Consider the following 14,068-nt stretch of genomic DNA (forward strand, 5'->3'; position numbering starts at 1 on the left):
GTGCTGAGATTAAAAGCATACACCACCACCACCTAGCTTCTAGCTAAATTCTTAAAAATCATCTTTTCAGTATTTCTTTGGTGAGATATATATTGACTTTTATTTTTTTCTTTTTTGCAGCAGGGCTTTTCTGTGTAGCCCTGGCTGTCATGGAGATTGACCTGCCTCTGCCTCCCAAGTGCTGGGACTAAAGATGTTCATCACCATGCGGGCTTAATGAACTGATTTTTTAAAAGTATTTATTAATTTGTGAGTGCATCTGGGTATCCATCCCATGTGCTCATATTGTATGTGTGGATGTATACTCCTGTATGTATGCATGGAGGCCAGAAGAGGGCATCTGGTGTCCTCCACTGGCATTCTCTGCCTGACTGTATGAGGTGGGGACTGTCCCTGAACCTGGAACTCATGTTTTCTTGGCTAGTCTGGAAACCAGCAAGCCCTGGCAATCCCTGTTTCCTGCCACCTCAGAGCTGGGGTTACAGGCATGTACTCTACACCAGCTGGGATCTAATCTCTGTTCCTCGTGATCACGTGCTCTCTTAATTGCCATGTTATGTCTGCTGCCCAATGAACTAGCTTTACTTCTCGAGTATTCAGTGGCTTTGTTTACCATGAAACCCCAGGGGTACAATTCCTAAAACAGCATTTCGTCTCATTTTCAGATACGATGTGGAAATTGACAACAGCGGCAGATCGGCCCTAAAGAAGATCCTGGAAAGGGATGATACAGCTGCAAAAACACTTGTTCTCTGTGTTTCTGACATCATTTCACCAAGCACAAATGCATCAGAATCTTCAAGCGGTAAAACAAGTGGTGCAGATCCCAAGAGCATAGACACGATCGAACTCACAGATGGATGGTATGCCGTCAAGGCCCAGCTAGACCCTCCACTTGTGGCTCTTGTAAAGAGCGGAAGACTGACTGTGGGTCAGAAGATCATTACCCACGGGGCAGAGCTCGTGGGCTCACCTGATGCCTGCACACCTCTGGAAGCACCAGACTCTCTTAGGCTGAAGGTAAATTACACTACTGAACACTCTGGGCAAGAACCAGCCCATGACTCCATTATATCCTAGAGAGGCAATTAACTGAACATGCTGTGTTTTCTTTTGCCATAAAGGACAACAACATCTCTTGACAATGTGCTGGTAATGTAAGAAGCAAATTTTTCTAAGAGTTTTTGCTGTCTAGGGGAGGCAGAGCTATTTCTTGAGCTAAATGAAGTTGCAGTTATTAAATAAGAATCAGTCTGTACCAAAATTGAATTTAGGTACCTGTACTTCTGTCTCCTCATAGCACTGGGGTTCAAGTGCCTGCCACCCCTCCTGGCATTTTCACAGTGTTTCTGGGGATAAAACTCAGATCCTTATGTGTACAGGGTGAGTGCTTTACCAATTGAGCCATCACCCACCTTAACCTATCCTAGAAATATTTAAGTAACATTGATGCTTTGTAGCAGAGGTAATCGAGCCTGTGTGTGTGTGTGTGTGTGTGTGTGTGTGTGTGTGTGTGTGTGTGTGTGTGTGTGTGTGTGCGCACGTTGCTAGGGGATCAGATCCTACACGTGCTGGGCAAGTGCTCTGTAGTAGATTGCACCCCAAGTAGAAACGTTCTTGAGAAGTACAATATAGAAGTATTTCCCCTTTTGTATAGTTTCTCTGCTTACTCCTTTTTTTAAACCTTTATCAGTCATCTTTATGAGATATTTTAAAGGTTGAATTTTTAAAAAACTTTTCTGAGTATGAGTGTTTTGCCTGCCTGTGTACCATGTGCATGCAGTTCGCTCAGACCAGAATAGGAAATTGGATCCCCTGGAACTAGAGTTGTGAGCGATCATATGGGTTCTGGGAACTGAACTCAGGCCCTCTGCAAAAGCAGCAAATACTATTAACTGCTGAACCATCTTTTTAATCACCAACACAAGTGATTTTTTTTTCTTTTTAGGTTTTTTTGTTTGTCTGTTTTAGTTTTTTGAGACAAAGTTTTGCTGTTTCGCTGTGGCTGTCCTGGAACTCTCTCTGTAGACCAGGCTGGTCTCAAACTCACAGAGATCCACCTGCCTCTGCCTCCCCAGTGCTGGAACTAAAGACATGCACTGCCACCACCCAGCAACAAATGAATAGTCTTAAAGCATCCCAAAAGATTGAAAGTTACAGAGCAGAAATCAGCATGTCTTTAACTTCTCCTCTTTAACTTGTGCAGATTTCCACCAACAGCACACGGCCTGCTCGCTGGCACAGCAAGCTGGGGTTCTTTCATGACCCCAGGCCTTTCCCTCTGCCCTTGTCCTCACTGTTCAGTGACGGAGGAAGCGTTGGCTGTGTGGACATCATTGTTCAGAGAGTGTACCCTTTACAGGTATGGTACGTTTGAAACTTACTGTGTAAGGTCTTTCTTTGGAGAGAGTCTGAATGTCCCTTCCTGTTTCCGGTACATTGTCAGTGGGTGGAGAAGACGGCATCAGGACTGTACGTATTCCGCAATGAGAGAGAAGAGGAAAAGGAAGCAGTGAGATTTGCAGGGGCCCAACAGAAGAGACTGGAGGTCTTGTTCACCAAAATCCAGGCAGAGTTTAAAGACCGTGAAGGTAGAATGGCTTCACATTACACATTGTTACTATCCACAGTGTTTTGTAATTGCATGAATTCTCATTGAGTAATTGATTGTTTTTTAATTCTGCATCTGATTTTTACAAAATACCACACATACAGAAATGAAAACTGAACTGACTCCGATTGCCATTGCTTCTTTGAGGTCTGAGACAGTGAAAGGTGACAGATAAGGTGTCAGCATTTTTCAGGGTTCTTAAATAAGTGCCCTCTTCTCTCTCTCTGTCTCTCCTTCCACCTTCCTTCCTCCTTCCTTCCTTCCTTCCTTTCTCTCCTTCTTTCTTTCTTTGGTAGGATCTTACAGAGTTGATCAACCTGGCCTTGCACTCAGTCTAGCTCAGACACTCCTTCAGCTTTTGATCCTGGGCATGAATTCATAAACCGAGTTTGAGTATCTAGGGAATCCTTGGTGTTAGAAGGGTGGCCACGAGGAGCCAGCTACGCTTCTCCCCCAGCTTCTTTTTTAACAAGGAACCTTTAGGTTTTTCCAAGACAGGGTTTCTCTGTAGATTTGGAGGCTGTTCTGGAACTTTCTCAGTAGACCAGGTCGGCCTTGAATTCACAGAGATCCGCCTATCTCTGCCTCCCGCGTGCTGGGATTAAAGACCAGCCTAAAATATTTTCTTCATTCGTTCATTGCTTGTGTGCATGTCACAGCACATATGCAGAAGTGAGGGACAATTTATAGACTCAGTTCGCTCCTTCCTAGTGGTCTCTGGGAGCAGACCAGGTTGGTAGTTTTGGTAACTGGTACCATTACCAGCTGAGCCATCCTGCTTCTCTTGGTGCCTCTTTATTGTCTAGTCTCCCTCCTCTGGGTGTGTTTTCTTGACTCTGTAGTGTTGCTTCCTAAGTTTTGGGTTAGCTAATAATGCTGCTTCCTTCCCTCCTGCAGAAGACACAGCACAGCGGCATGTGCTGTCCCGTGCACTCACAAGGCAGCAGGTCTGTGCTCTGCAGGACGGTGCAGAGCTCTATGCAGCCGTGCAGAGTGCGTTGGACCCAGATCACCTTGAGGTGAGGAAGAGCCAGGCGACAAGCTTCAGTCCCCAGCCCTGTCAAGTCCATGTTGAAAGGCTACATCTTTCAGAAGGTTTACTTCTGTGGCATGTTTTTGATTTATTATCAAGTCAAGAATGAGAAGTTTTATGAGTTCTATATATTAAAATAACATGGTTAAAAATGTCAGGCAAAAGACCAGAGAGATGGCTCTGTGGGCAAGGGCAAAGGCTCCTGCTGCCAACCCTGACGGCCTGAGTTCAATTCCTGGAACCCACATGGTGAAAGGAGAGAACCAACTCCTTTCAGTTTTCTCTGACCTGTACACACCCAAAATAAATAGGGGCAGGGGTTGTGGTTTTTTGTTGTCGTTTTTTTGTTTTGTTTTGTTTTGTTTTGGGGGGGACTGGTTTTTCGAGACAGCACTGGCTGTCCTGGAACTCACTCTGTAGACCAGGCTGGCCTTGAACTCACAAAGATCCACTTGCTTCTGCCTCCCACGTACTGGGATTAAAGGCTGAAGGCATGTGCCACCACTGTGTGGCTTTTTTTTTTTTAATGCAAGCAAAGCTTTCTTTTTAGCCAGCTGTGTGGCACATGTCTGTGTTCTTTGGGGGCCAAGAGGCAGAATGCCAAGATGTGTGCCTGGGAGACACAGCAAAATTCTGTCTAGAGAGATGGTTTAGTGGTTAAGAATGCTCAGAGTTCTTGCAGAGGACCCATATTGGGCTCCCAGCATCTGTGTTTGGCAGTTCACAACTGCCTATAACTATAGTTCTACATGCACACATAAAATAAATAGATAAACATACTACAAAGAAACCTTAAAAATTATATCTGCTGTTCCAAAGATGAATTATTAAACTAAATTATTAAATTAAATGTATTCTACAGGAGGTAAGGATAAAAGCCACTGAGCCAGCATTTCCTATATCAGCTGTGCAGCTGCTGATTCTCTCTGTGCCTCACCTTCATCAGCTCAAATGGAAACGACAGTAGCACACAAGTCATGGCATGCTTGTGAGGATCAAGTGAATTAGGACACTTCCCAGGCATAAATCCGTGGTTCTGTTAGTGTCCAGCCATGCCAACCATTTGAAATGTATTTGTGCTGGCTGTGGTTAGAGAACACTAAGTGTTAGAGGTTTGGCCCTAGGGAAGTCCGTCACAAGGACACAGAGGCAGTTTGAGGTCCCTGAGAGCACTATGATGAAATGAGTAAACACTACATCTCCTGAAGTAGGCCAGGTGTGTTATATTTCCTTCTTGTATAAGGCAGCTGGTTGGGGTAGGCAGGACTGCTGCTGTGGCTGCTCTCTGATGTTTCCAATGGCCACAGGGTTGTTTCAGTGAAGAGCAGCTCGGAGCCTTGAACAAATACAGACAAATGTTGAATGATAAGAAACAAGCACAGATCCAGTCAGAATTCCAGAAGGCCTTGGAGTCCGCTGAGCAAGAGGAGGGCTTATCAAGGGATGTTACAACTGTGTGGAAGCTGCGTGTTACAAGCTACGAGAGAAAAGAAAAATCATGTGAGTATGCAAGGATGTTACTATTAATTTTGTTAAATTAAAAAGTGAGCTTATACCAGGCAGTGGTGGCTTACACCTTTAATCCCAGCACTCGAGAGGCAGAGACAGGAGGATCTCTGTGAGTTCGAGACCAGCCTGGTTTATAGATCAAGTGCCAGGACTGTTACACAGAGAAGCCCTGTGTCAAAAAAAAAAAAAAAGTATATAAAAGGGGAGGGGAGCTTACAAATGACAAGTGAAAAATAAAATTCATGTAAATCCAGGGAATAAAATGTGCTGAGAGCACCCACAGAGCAGGGGGGCCCTTGGGTCTTGGTTGTTGCCGTGTTTCAGTAAATGGTCACCAGTGTGCCTGCCGTGTCTTCCTCTTTCACTGAACAGCTCTGTTGAGTATCTGGCGTCCATCACCAGACTTACACTCTCTGCTAACAGAAGGAAAGAGATACAGAATCTATCATCTGGCAGTATCAAAATCTAGGAGTACATTCGAACGACCTGGCATCCAGTTAACAGCTACGAAAAGAACTCGGTATCAGCAGCTGCCGGTCTGCACCTCTCCTTACACATTTCCGTTTGATAAATGTGCAGTGTTTCCCAGACTCTCCACATGCTGACTGATGTTGTTTCCCCGTAGGCTGCCAGTGAAACTGTATTCCAAGTTTACCAGCCGAGGGAGCCGCTTGACTTCAGCAGACTGTTAGAGCCAGCCTTTCAGCCTCCTTGTTCTGAAGTGGACCTTGTAGGAGCTGTAGTTTCTGTTGTAAGAACAACAGGTAATGTGCAGTGGGTTTAATGTAATGTAGCCTTTCGTTGATTCTCTTGAAAAGTGTTGCCTTTCACGCTTCTAAACCTGTAACTAGTGGGGCTACACTGATAATCTTGCTAAGTAGTGATACGAAAGAAATCTTCCTGTTTACTTATGTGTATTTTTCTGTACATGTGTGGGTGTGCCAGCATGTATGTGGAGGTCAGACGACAATGTATAGGAAGGAGTCTTCTCTCACATGGGGTTCAGAAATCAAGCTCGGGTCATTAGGCTTGATGGCAAGCACCTTTACCCACAGAGCACCCCCCCCCCCCCCCCCGTTGGCCATTAACCTCTTAGTAAAAAGCAACTCAATAGTATTTCAGGAGAAGGATGTATTCTATTCCGTGCTGTTTAACTTTGTAAAGTGTTGGTTGTTTTTTGTTTGTTTGTTTGTTTTTGTAGTAATTATGATCAAACAATTATATAGTGGAACATTTAAACCTCTGATCTCTTCAGCTTCTAATATTCCCCATCATTTTATCTGGATTCTTATCTTTTTGTTTGTGTGTTTGCTTTTGTTCATTTTGTAGTTCTGGAGATCAAACCCGGGGCTCACAGTGCTAGGCAGATGTTCCACCACTAACTCAGCCTGTTTTATTGTGCATTTGATCTACAAAGCTCATTCCTTCCCTACAGGAGTGCTACATTGATGTCAAAGTCCAGCCGAGAGCCCTGTGTAGGCACACACCTTCCATTCTTGGTTATTTCTTATATCCGGACACCTTAGCCTTAGCTCCTAGCTCTCTCCTGTTACACTTCAGCCATGTGACATGTCCTTGCTGTGACGTCCCTGAGGCTGCACTCACTGTTCCCATAGACAGCCATGGTGGCTTTTGGTGCCTTCATGTTGCTGGGTCAGGTGTAGCCTTGTAAAAGACCCTGACAGGAAGTGTCTGCTCCTCTCTAAACCAGCACTTTCCCTTTGGTTTTGTTTTCTCCTTGGCACTCCTCAGCACCTCACAGTGTACCCCACACACTCATCCCTCTTCTAGGATGTGATGCTGTAAGGGCCGGGCACCGTCTCTCACTCTTAAAAGCAGTGCATGGTGTAGGAGGCTCATTGGTGTTTGCTGTCACCGTTTCCCCATTCCTCTCTTCTCTGGTCACTCACTGTCCTTCCTGTTGTATTGGTGTTTTGTTTTAAGTCCTCTGGAAGAGCAAGCGCCCTCAACTAAGCATTTCTTAGCCCTGACACAGCTGCTGAGCACTTCTCCTTTAAGCTTCACACTCAGTGCTTTTCCTATCTCTGACCTGCATGTCCCCTTCTCCGGAGCCCTGCCTCAGGAATGCCAGTTGTCTTGTGTGACGGTGCATTTATGTCTGCTTCTATTTGGTTCTTTTTCATTATGATCACAGCAGCCTTTATGGCCTTAATTTTGCTTTCTGCATACACTGTACAGCATTGTCATGTCTCAGGCATGTGTCTGTCCCATTGTGGTGGGGGCTGTGTGCTGCCAGTTTCTGTCTTTGGTCCTGCAGCCTCCTTTCCATCTTACGGATCTGCTTGTTATCTCCAACCCAGAGCTTTTTGTACTGACTGTGTGGCCTAAAGTCCCACAGCAGAGTCACTTGTGAAACCTGTGGGAATTTTCTGTTTGGGGGCGTTCCTTATGGGGTATGTTCTGTCTTTCTCTATGCTTGCCAACCCTTCCTTCCTCTTTTCCTTCCCTCCTCCCTGCTTTCCTGTGTTTGTCTGATGTGGGGCTTTTCTCTGAATGTTGTGTTATTAAGCCACATCCCATGTCCTCCTTTGTCATGTGGGTCATGCCGTGCCTGCACACATTTGATTGTCATAGAAGGCGGGTAGCTTATTTGTGTATTCCATCAGTATTTATTGAATAATTGTTACATACCAGGAGCGTACGTAGCACATAAGAATCCCTTCCTGGGAGCACTCTGGTGAGAGGAGATGACAAACAAAACAGAATAATATGAGTGCAAAAGGGAAGGAATGAAGTCAGAAGAACAGAGTTCAGAAAAGACCTCACTGACATTGTGTTGAACTGGAAGAAACAGAGAGAAGTATGCGGAACCTGGGGAGACCTCCCAGGAAGGCTGTGCCAGGACCTGTAAGTTTTGGCAGAGGATGGAGAGAGGCAGGAAGAACCAGGTTTTTTTGTTTTATTTTGGGGTGTGTGTGTGTGTGTGTGTGTGTGTGTGAGTGAGAGAGAGAGAGAGAGAGAGAGAGAGAGAGAGAGAGAGAGAGAGAGAGAGAGAGAGAGAGAGAGAGAGGTGCAGAGGTCAAAGGACAAGACTACTTTATGGAGACAGTTGTTTCCATACACCTTGATGTAGGATCTGGGGATTGAACTCAAATTGTCACGCTTGCACAGCAATCACCTTTACCCACTGAGCCATCTTGCTGGCTCCCTTGTATATATTTTAACTTTTACTTAAAAGGTGATGGGAAATCATGGAAGGTTTCAAGCAGAGGAGGGATGGACTTTGACCCTTTCACATAACACCTGAACTGTTACTTTGGAACAGGAACTCCATGAGGAGGCCATGGTAAGAATCTAGTCAGGGGAGGATGGTGAAGCAGACAGAAGCCACAGGCATGGTGAGCAGCAGACTCTGGTTACACTCTGAAGGTAGAGGGACAGTGTGGGATGTCCGGAGCTATGGACTATGGGAATTGCCACGTGATGAAAGGGGGCAACTTGAAAACAACCAATGAGGAGCATGGTTTGCAAGTGGAGTCTTAGTCACAAGAAAAGCTTCTGAGGAGATGTGGTAGATTGACAGCTGTGTTTACAGACATCTGCTCAGAGCAATAGTCAGAGCTGAAGATACGATTTCAAAACTATCAGTACACCAGTGAGGTGCAAAGCCATGAGGCTGAATGAGGTCATGCTGTCAGTACACCAGTGAGGTGCAAAGCCATGAGGCTGAATGAGGTCACTAAGGGGACTAAGAAGAGACAAAGGACTCCGTTTTGACACTTGGACATTCAGGGATGGGGTAGATAGAAAGGAAGCAGTGTTGTATGTGCGATGAAGCCTGTCTGGAGCACTGGTGTGAGGTGAGGACCGTGACTTGGTAGTTGGCTTTGGCATCATGGAAGAACCCTTTCCATGAAGAGAGGGAACTGGCTGACTGAGTAGAACAAGGGAGCAGAGAGTGGTTCCTTTATGTGTGTCTTGTTCAAAGAGAAGGAAAAGAAAAGTGGTTGTTAGAATCACGATCAGAGTAGTTTTCAGATGAAAGTGTTACACTAAGAGGACACTGCGCTGAAGAAGCTAGTAAGAGAATAAAGACTGACCCTGAGCAGTGAGCACATGACACCTGACGTTCTGACACTGTGATGAGAAAGAAGCCTTAGCCAGCAGCAGACAGGCAAAAGCACTTAGGGCCACAAATGCAGGAACTGATGCAGAGGTAGACACCTGCATTGATACCAAAAGACAGGAAATTACCCAAGAAAGTGCAGGAGAGACTGGCCTGCGTGCTTCCCAGTGCCTGCCCTTGTCCAGTGCAGGAGAGACTGATGGCCTGCGTACATCCCAGTGTCTGCCCTTGTCCAGTGCAGGAGAGACTGACTGGCTACATCCTGGTGCCTACCCAGGTCCAAGCCAACCATAACTCTCAACAAGCCTCGTCTACTTTCTAAGTGCTCCTTTGCTTTTTGGCAACACAAGTTGCTGCCAGTTGATCTGTGTTCCCTGCCATAGTTCTGAATCAACTCAGATTCCTTTTGGGTGGGAAGCAGATAGTAAAACTAAGGTCTGTTGTTGACGGTAAGAGTCAGAGCTGCACAGAAAACTGCACAGAAGTGACTTTCCCTCCTGAGCAGACCCTGAGTCTGGTCCTCCTTTGCCCCTCCGGGCCTCAACTGTTTGATTTCTTGTTCAGCCTTCCTCATTTCTTGGCTCAAAGTAGTAGAAATGTGTATGTATTTTCTCTGTCTCCTTCCTGCTATGCAGGGTGACACTGGAGTCTTTCTGGTGGGCTTTTCCTAGTAAGCACTGTCTTGGGATTTTTCTTCATTCTTTTCACAGCTGCCTAGGAAAGCGTTGTGTGGGTGCAACACAGCTACTCATGTGTTTGAGCTGATCAGGGTTGCTTCCAACATTTTATAATAGCAGACAGAACTACAGTGAGTGACTTTGGTGCAACTATTACCATGACCCTTGCTCACATGTGTTTTACTGTTATTGGGCATCTGTCTTCAGAGTGGACTGCTAGGAATAAGAATGCTGGGTGGAAAGTAAGGTGTACATAGCTTTGCTAGGCAATGCCAAGTTTTTCTCCACAAGGATGGATCAGGTCTACATTCCCACCCGCAGTGTATCATGTATCTGCTGCCCTGTGGCCTTGGGATGTTTGCCATTGAAATATTAGCACCTTAAGCAATTGGTGATTCTGAAAATCCCATGTTTTCTCTAAACACAGGGTTTTTGTATACTAGAACAAACAAGTATATCATTGTCCTAGCAATTGTAAAAATAACAATGACTTACTTTTCATTCTAGGTCTTGCTCCTTTGCTCTACCTGTCTGACGAATGCCTTAATTTATTAGTGGTAAAGTTTGGGATAGACCTTAATGAAGACATAAAGCCACATGTGCTAATTGCTGCGAGCAACCTCCAGTGGCACCCAGAATCCAGATCAGGAGTGCCAACATTATTTGCTGGGAATCTTTCCATAGTTTCTACCAGTCCAAAGGAGGTCTACTTTCAGGAGCGAGTCAACAGACTGAGGCAAACTGTTGAGGTAAGATTAGGGAGTAGGAAGCAGTAACACAGGCGCCTGGAGCCCAGTGTTTCCACACATGAGCAGGTGTGCTCCTTAGCGCCCTCCTCCCCTCACCCCATAGCAGGAGTTGGTTTTTGCTGATGTGCGCACTTGACGGTTGCTGTCAAATCTGAAGTGTCTCACCAGGCCTGGTGGCATGTGCCTGCAATTCTAGAACTTGAGCGCCAGCCTCCTCTCCAGAGTGAGCACCAGGCCAGCTGGGCTTGCAAGACCCTAGCTAATAAACAGCAAACAAAAATGTGACTCCTTCTTTTGTTCTGAATGTTTTATTTCTGAAAGAAAATACTTTCCAAGAACATTGATGTGTGAATTAGCTTTTCTAATTTACTCTCTTAGAATATGGATACATTTTATAAGGAGGCAGAAAAGAAGCTTTTACATCTGCTTAATGGAAACAGTCCCAAGTGGTCCACCCCAAAGAAAGACTCCACTCAGCCAGCCTCCACTTGCCCTGCTTCGGAACTCCTAGCTACAGGAGGTCAGCTAGTGGTAAGTTATCAGTTTGAGAAATCACGCTGGGAAGTAACCGATGCACTGGCATGGTCTAGCAAACACGAGGTATAACTAAACTGCATTTACCCTGTGACAAGCTTGCTGTACCTGCTATGTGTGGAAATTGTAAGCTATTTGTTGAAGTATGAATATAAACCTTTGGGAGCAAACTACATTTATGGCACTCTAAGTACATTTGGGAAAAAAGCCTCTGGCGTGTTTTATCGCTAGAAGAGGTGCCCATTGATGGGGAATGTCCTTCTGTATTGTACAAGCAAGATATCACCACAGCTGGTACATACCATGTGCTAGCTGTTACACTGTTTCTAAGCTCAGTTGGCTCATTAGATGGTGGCAGGTGTCTGATTGCTAGGACTGACTGGACAGGTGGCACTGCACAGCACCCTAACTCACTAAAGCAATCCTCACTCTGTACAAGAAAAGCCATTGTTAGAGTTAGACTGGCAAAGAAGCTGAACAGTGACTCGGGACTAGGAAAAAGAAAGGTGTTAGAACTCCAGGCCAGTCAGCTGTGGCTCAGCGGGTAAAGGTGCTTGTGGATGAGCTTGATGATTCTGATATCTGTAATCTACCTGGTAGAGTGGAGGAACCTACTCCCACAGGTGTGCTGGAGCATGTGAGTGTTCGAATGCACACATACACACATGCACAACATGTACATACACTAAATGTATGAATGAATAATGTTCGGAAGAAGAGGAAGAAGTAGTAGTAGGCAGGATGTGTTCTTAAAATGATTTTGAAAAGTATGTCATTTTTAGCTTTATAACCCTTGGAAAGTGAAAGCATAAATGATGTCACATGTTGGAGTTTTTTAAAATCTTATATTAGGATCTCTTCATTTTCCTTTTCTAGTCATTTTTATACCCTCTCGTGCAAAATTATTTCCTGTGAAATGGGAATAACAGCATGGATGTTTTTGACATCATCTATCGTTCAGCAATTTGATAAGAAAGAACGTGTCCCTCTGTTTGTATTTTTTAATGAAAGATTAGGTTTTATTTTGTTTATATACAAGTACATATTATGATAGGTTCCTTTTTTATGTTTTTTTAGAGGTTTTCTCCTAATAGTGAGCAAAGTTATCAAAGTCCTTTATCACATTGCACACCAAAAGAGAAGTCTACATCCCTGGCTCAGTCAGCCCAGATGGCATCAAAGTCTTGTAACAGGGAGAAAGAGATTGATGACCCAAAAACTTGCAGAAAAAGAAGAGCCTTGGATTTGCTGAGTCGACTGCCCTTACCTCCCCCAGTCAGTCCCATCTGTACCTTTGTGTCTCCGGCTGCACAGAAGGCTTTTCAGCCGCCACGGAGTTGTGGCACCAAATATGCAACACCTATGAAGAAAAAAGAACTCAGTTCCCCTCAGAGGAGGACGCCGTTTCAGAAGGGCAGTGGCATTTCTCCTTTGGAACAAGATGTGGTAGCTGATGAAGAACTTGCCTTGCTCAATACCCAAGCTCTTGTACCTGGCTCACCACAAGGAAATCAGCAAGTATTTCCTGGTGACTCCACAAAAACTCTGTGCCCCCAGGACAAAAGAACCCCCAGCCAGCACAGAGGCCAGACCAGCATGTAGGACTCCAATTCAAGAAGGAGTGTATCTCAGGGATTACAGACGTGACGACAGTGACGGAAAATTAGCTCTTGAGTCTTAGCCTCCCAGTTTTTAAGATGTGTACAGTTCTAAAACTACACATGTGTGTGACAAGACATGAATAACTGCACATTCCTGGAGTGTTTGTATACTACACAGATGTTCTGCCTGGTTCGGTATTTGTGTAACTATTCAGTTGTCTAAAGCTGGCCAGACACCAACTAAAATTTAAGAATCTTTAAATCTCTCTGATTAGATTTGATCACTACAAGCATTATTTTATGTGCAAAATAAACATACCTTTATTGTTTAGTTTGTGTCACTGACTAAGGTAAGGTCTCTAAGTGCTATTACTTTACTAGATACTTTGTTTTAGTTTGGTTCCTGTTTTTAAGGTTTTGTAGGTAACTCATGAAATAGTGTCCTTTCACATGTGGTTGGTTCTGCTAGAGTTCCATCCTGTCAGGATAAACAGACAGGACAGTGGTGTTTACTTCTGGCCAATTTGTCATCTTTCTCAGCTCTAGGAACCCTCAAAGTCTATAATCTCTCAAATTACATTATTCCAGCTAGAAATCCAGTCAGGCATAATGATGCACACCTGTCATCCTGCACGGAGGTAGAGACGATATTGGGAATTCCAAGTCATCTTCACTACTTGCCAAGTTCAAGATGGCCTGCTATGTGGTGCCTTGCCAACCACAGCACCAACTGCAGGCCATGCTCTGTCTCACTGAGCTTCAGCCTTTAGTGTTCTGTCTACTCTCATTGGTGATTGAAGTTTTGCTCATAAAATAATTTGATCTTCGTGTCCTAGACCCAACCTAGAGCAGAGTAAACAAGTCTTACATATACTGTAATTATGCCATTTATAAAATTTAACCTTTTTGTTTGTTCTTTTGAGACAGGGTTTCTCTATATAGCCCTGGATGTCTTGGAACTAACTCTGTAGACCAGGCTGGCCTTGAACTCAGAGATCCACCTGCCTCTCCCTCCCGAGTGCTGGGACTAAAGGTGTGAGCACCACCTCCCGGCTGATAGTTGACCTTTTTTCTGGTGGATCCTATCAAAAATGCTATTACCTTCTCCATCCTGCCTCAGGCCACCTAGCACAGACAGCTTTTACATAGACCACAAACATCTGTGCTGCGTAAGCAAAGTGTGAAGCTTCAGCATGTGCACTTTTCTCCTAAAGTGACACCAATGAAAGCCAACAGTGTATGCTGCGTGGCCAGGGATAAATGGCAA

The 14,068-nt window shown here is 44.8% G+C and overlaps 1 protein-coding gene across 1 annotated transcript in view; it reads left to right on the top strand.

The window, feature by feature from the left end:
- Window positions 1-13,132, top strand: part of Brca2 (BRCA2 DNA repair associated) — a 45,627-nt gene extending 32,495 nt beyond the window's left edge. Inside the window, 11 exon segments of the mRNA XM_040751423.1 lie at window positions 666-1,020; window positions 2,207-2,362; window positions 2,447-2,591; window positions 3,509-3,630; window positions 4,952-5,144; window positions 5,526-5,689; window positions 5,779-5,917; window positions 10,425-10,666; window positions 11,045-11,197; window positions 12,278-12,739; window positions 12,741-13,132. Of these exon segments, the coding sequence (XP_040607357.1) occupies window positions 666-1,020; window positions 2,207-2,362; window positions 2,447-2,591; window positions 3,509-3,630; window positions 4,952-5,144; window positions 5,526-5,689; window positions 5,779-5,917; window positions 10,425-10,666; window positions 11,045-11,197; window positions 12,278-12,739; window positions 12,741-12,881 (2,272 nt within the window). The 3' untranslated portion in view covers window positions 12,882-13,132.
- Window positions 13,133-14,068: the final 936 nt, after the last annotated feature.

This window comes from Mesocricetus auratus, unplaced genomic scaffold (genome assembly GCF_017639785.1).
Source record: "Mesocricetus auratus isolate SY011 unplaced genomic scaffold, BCM_Maur_2.0 Super-Scaffold_100008, whole genome shotgun sequence".
Classification (NCBI taxonomy): domain Eukaryota; kingdom Metazoa; phylum Chordata; class Mammalia; order Rodentia; family Cricetidae; genus Mesocricetus; species Mesocricetus auratus.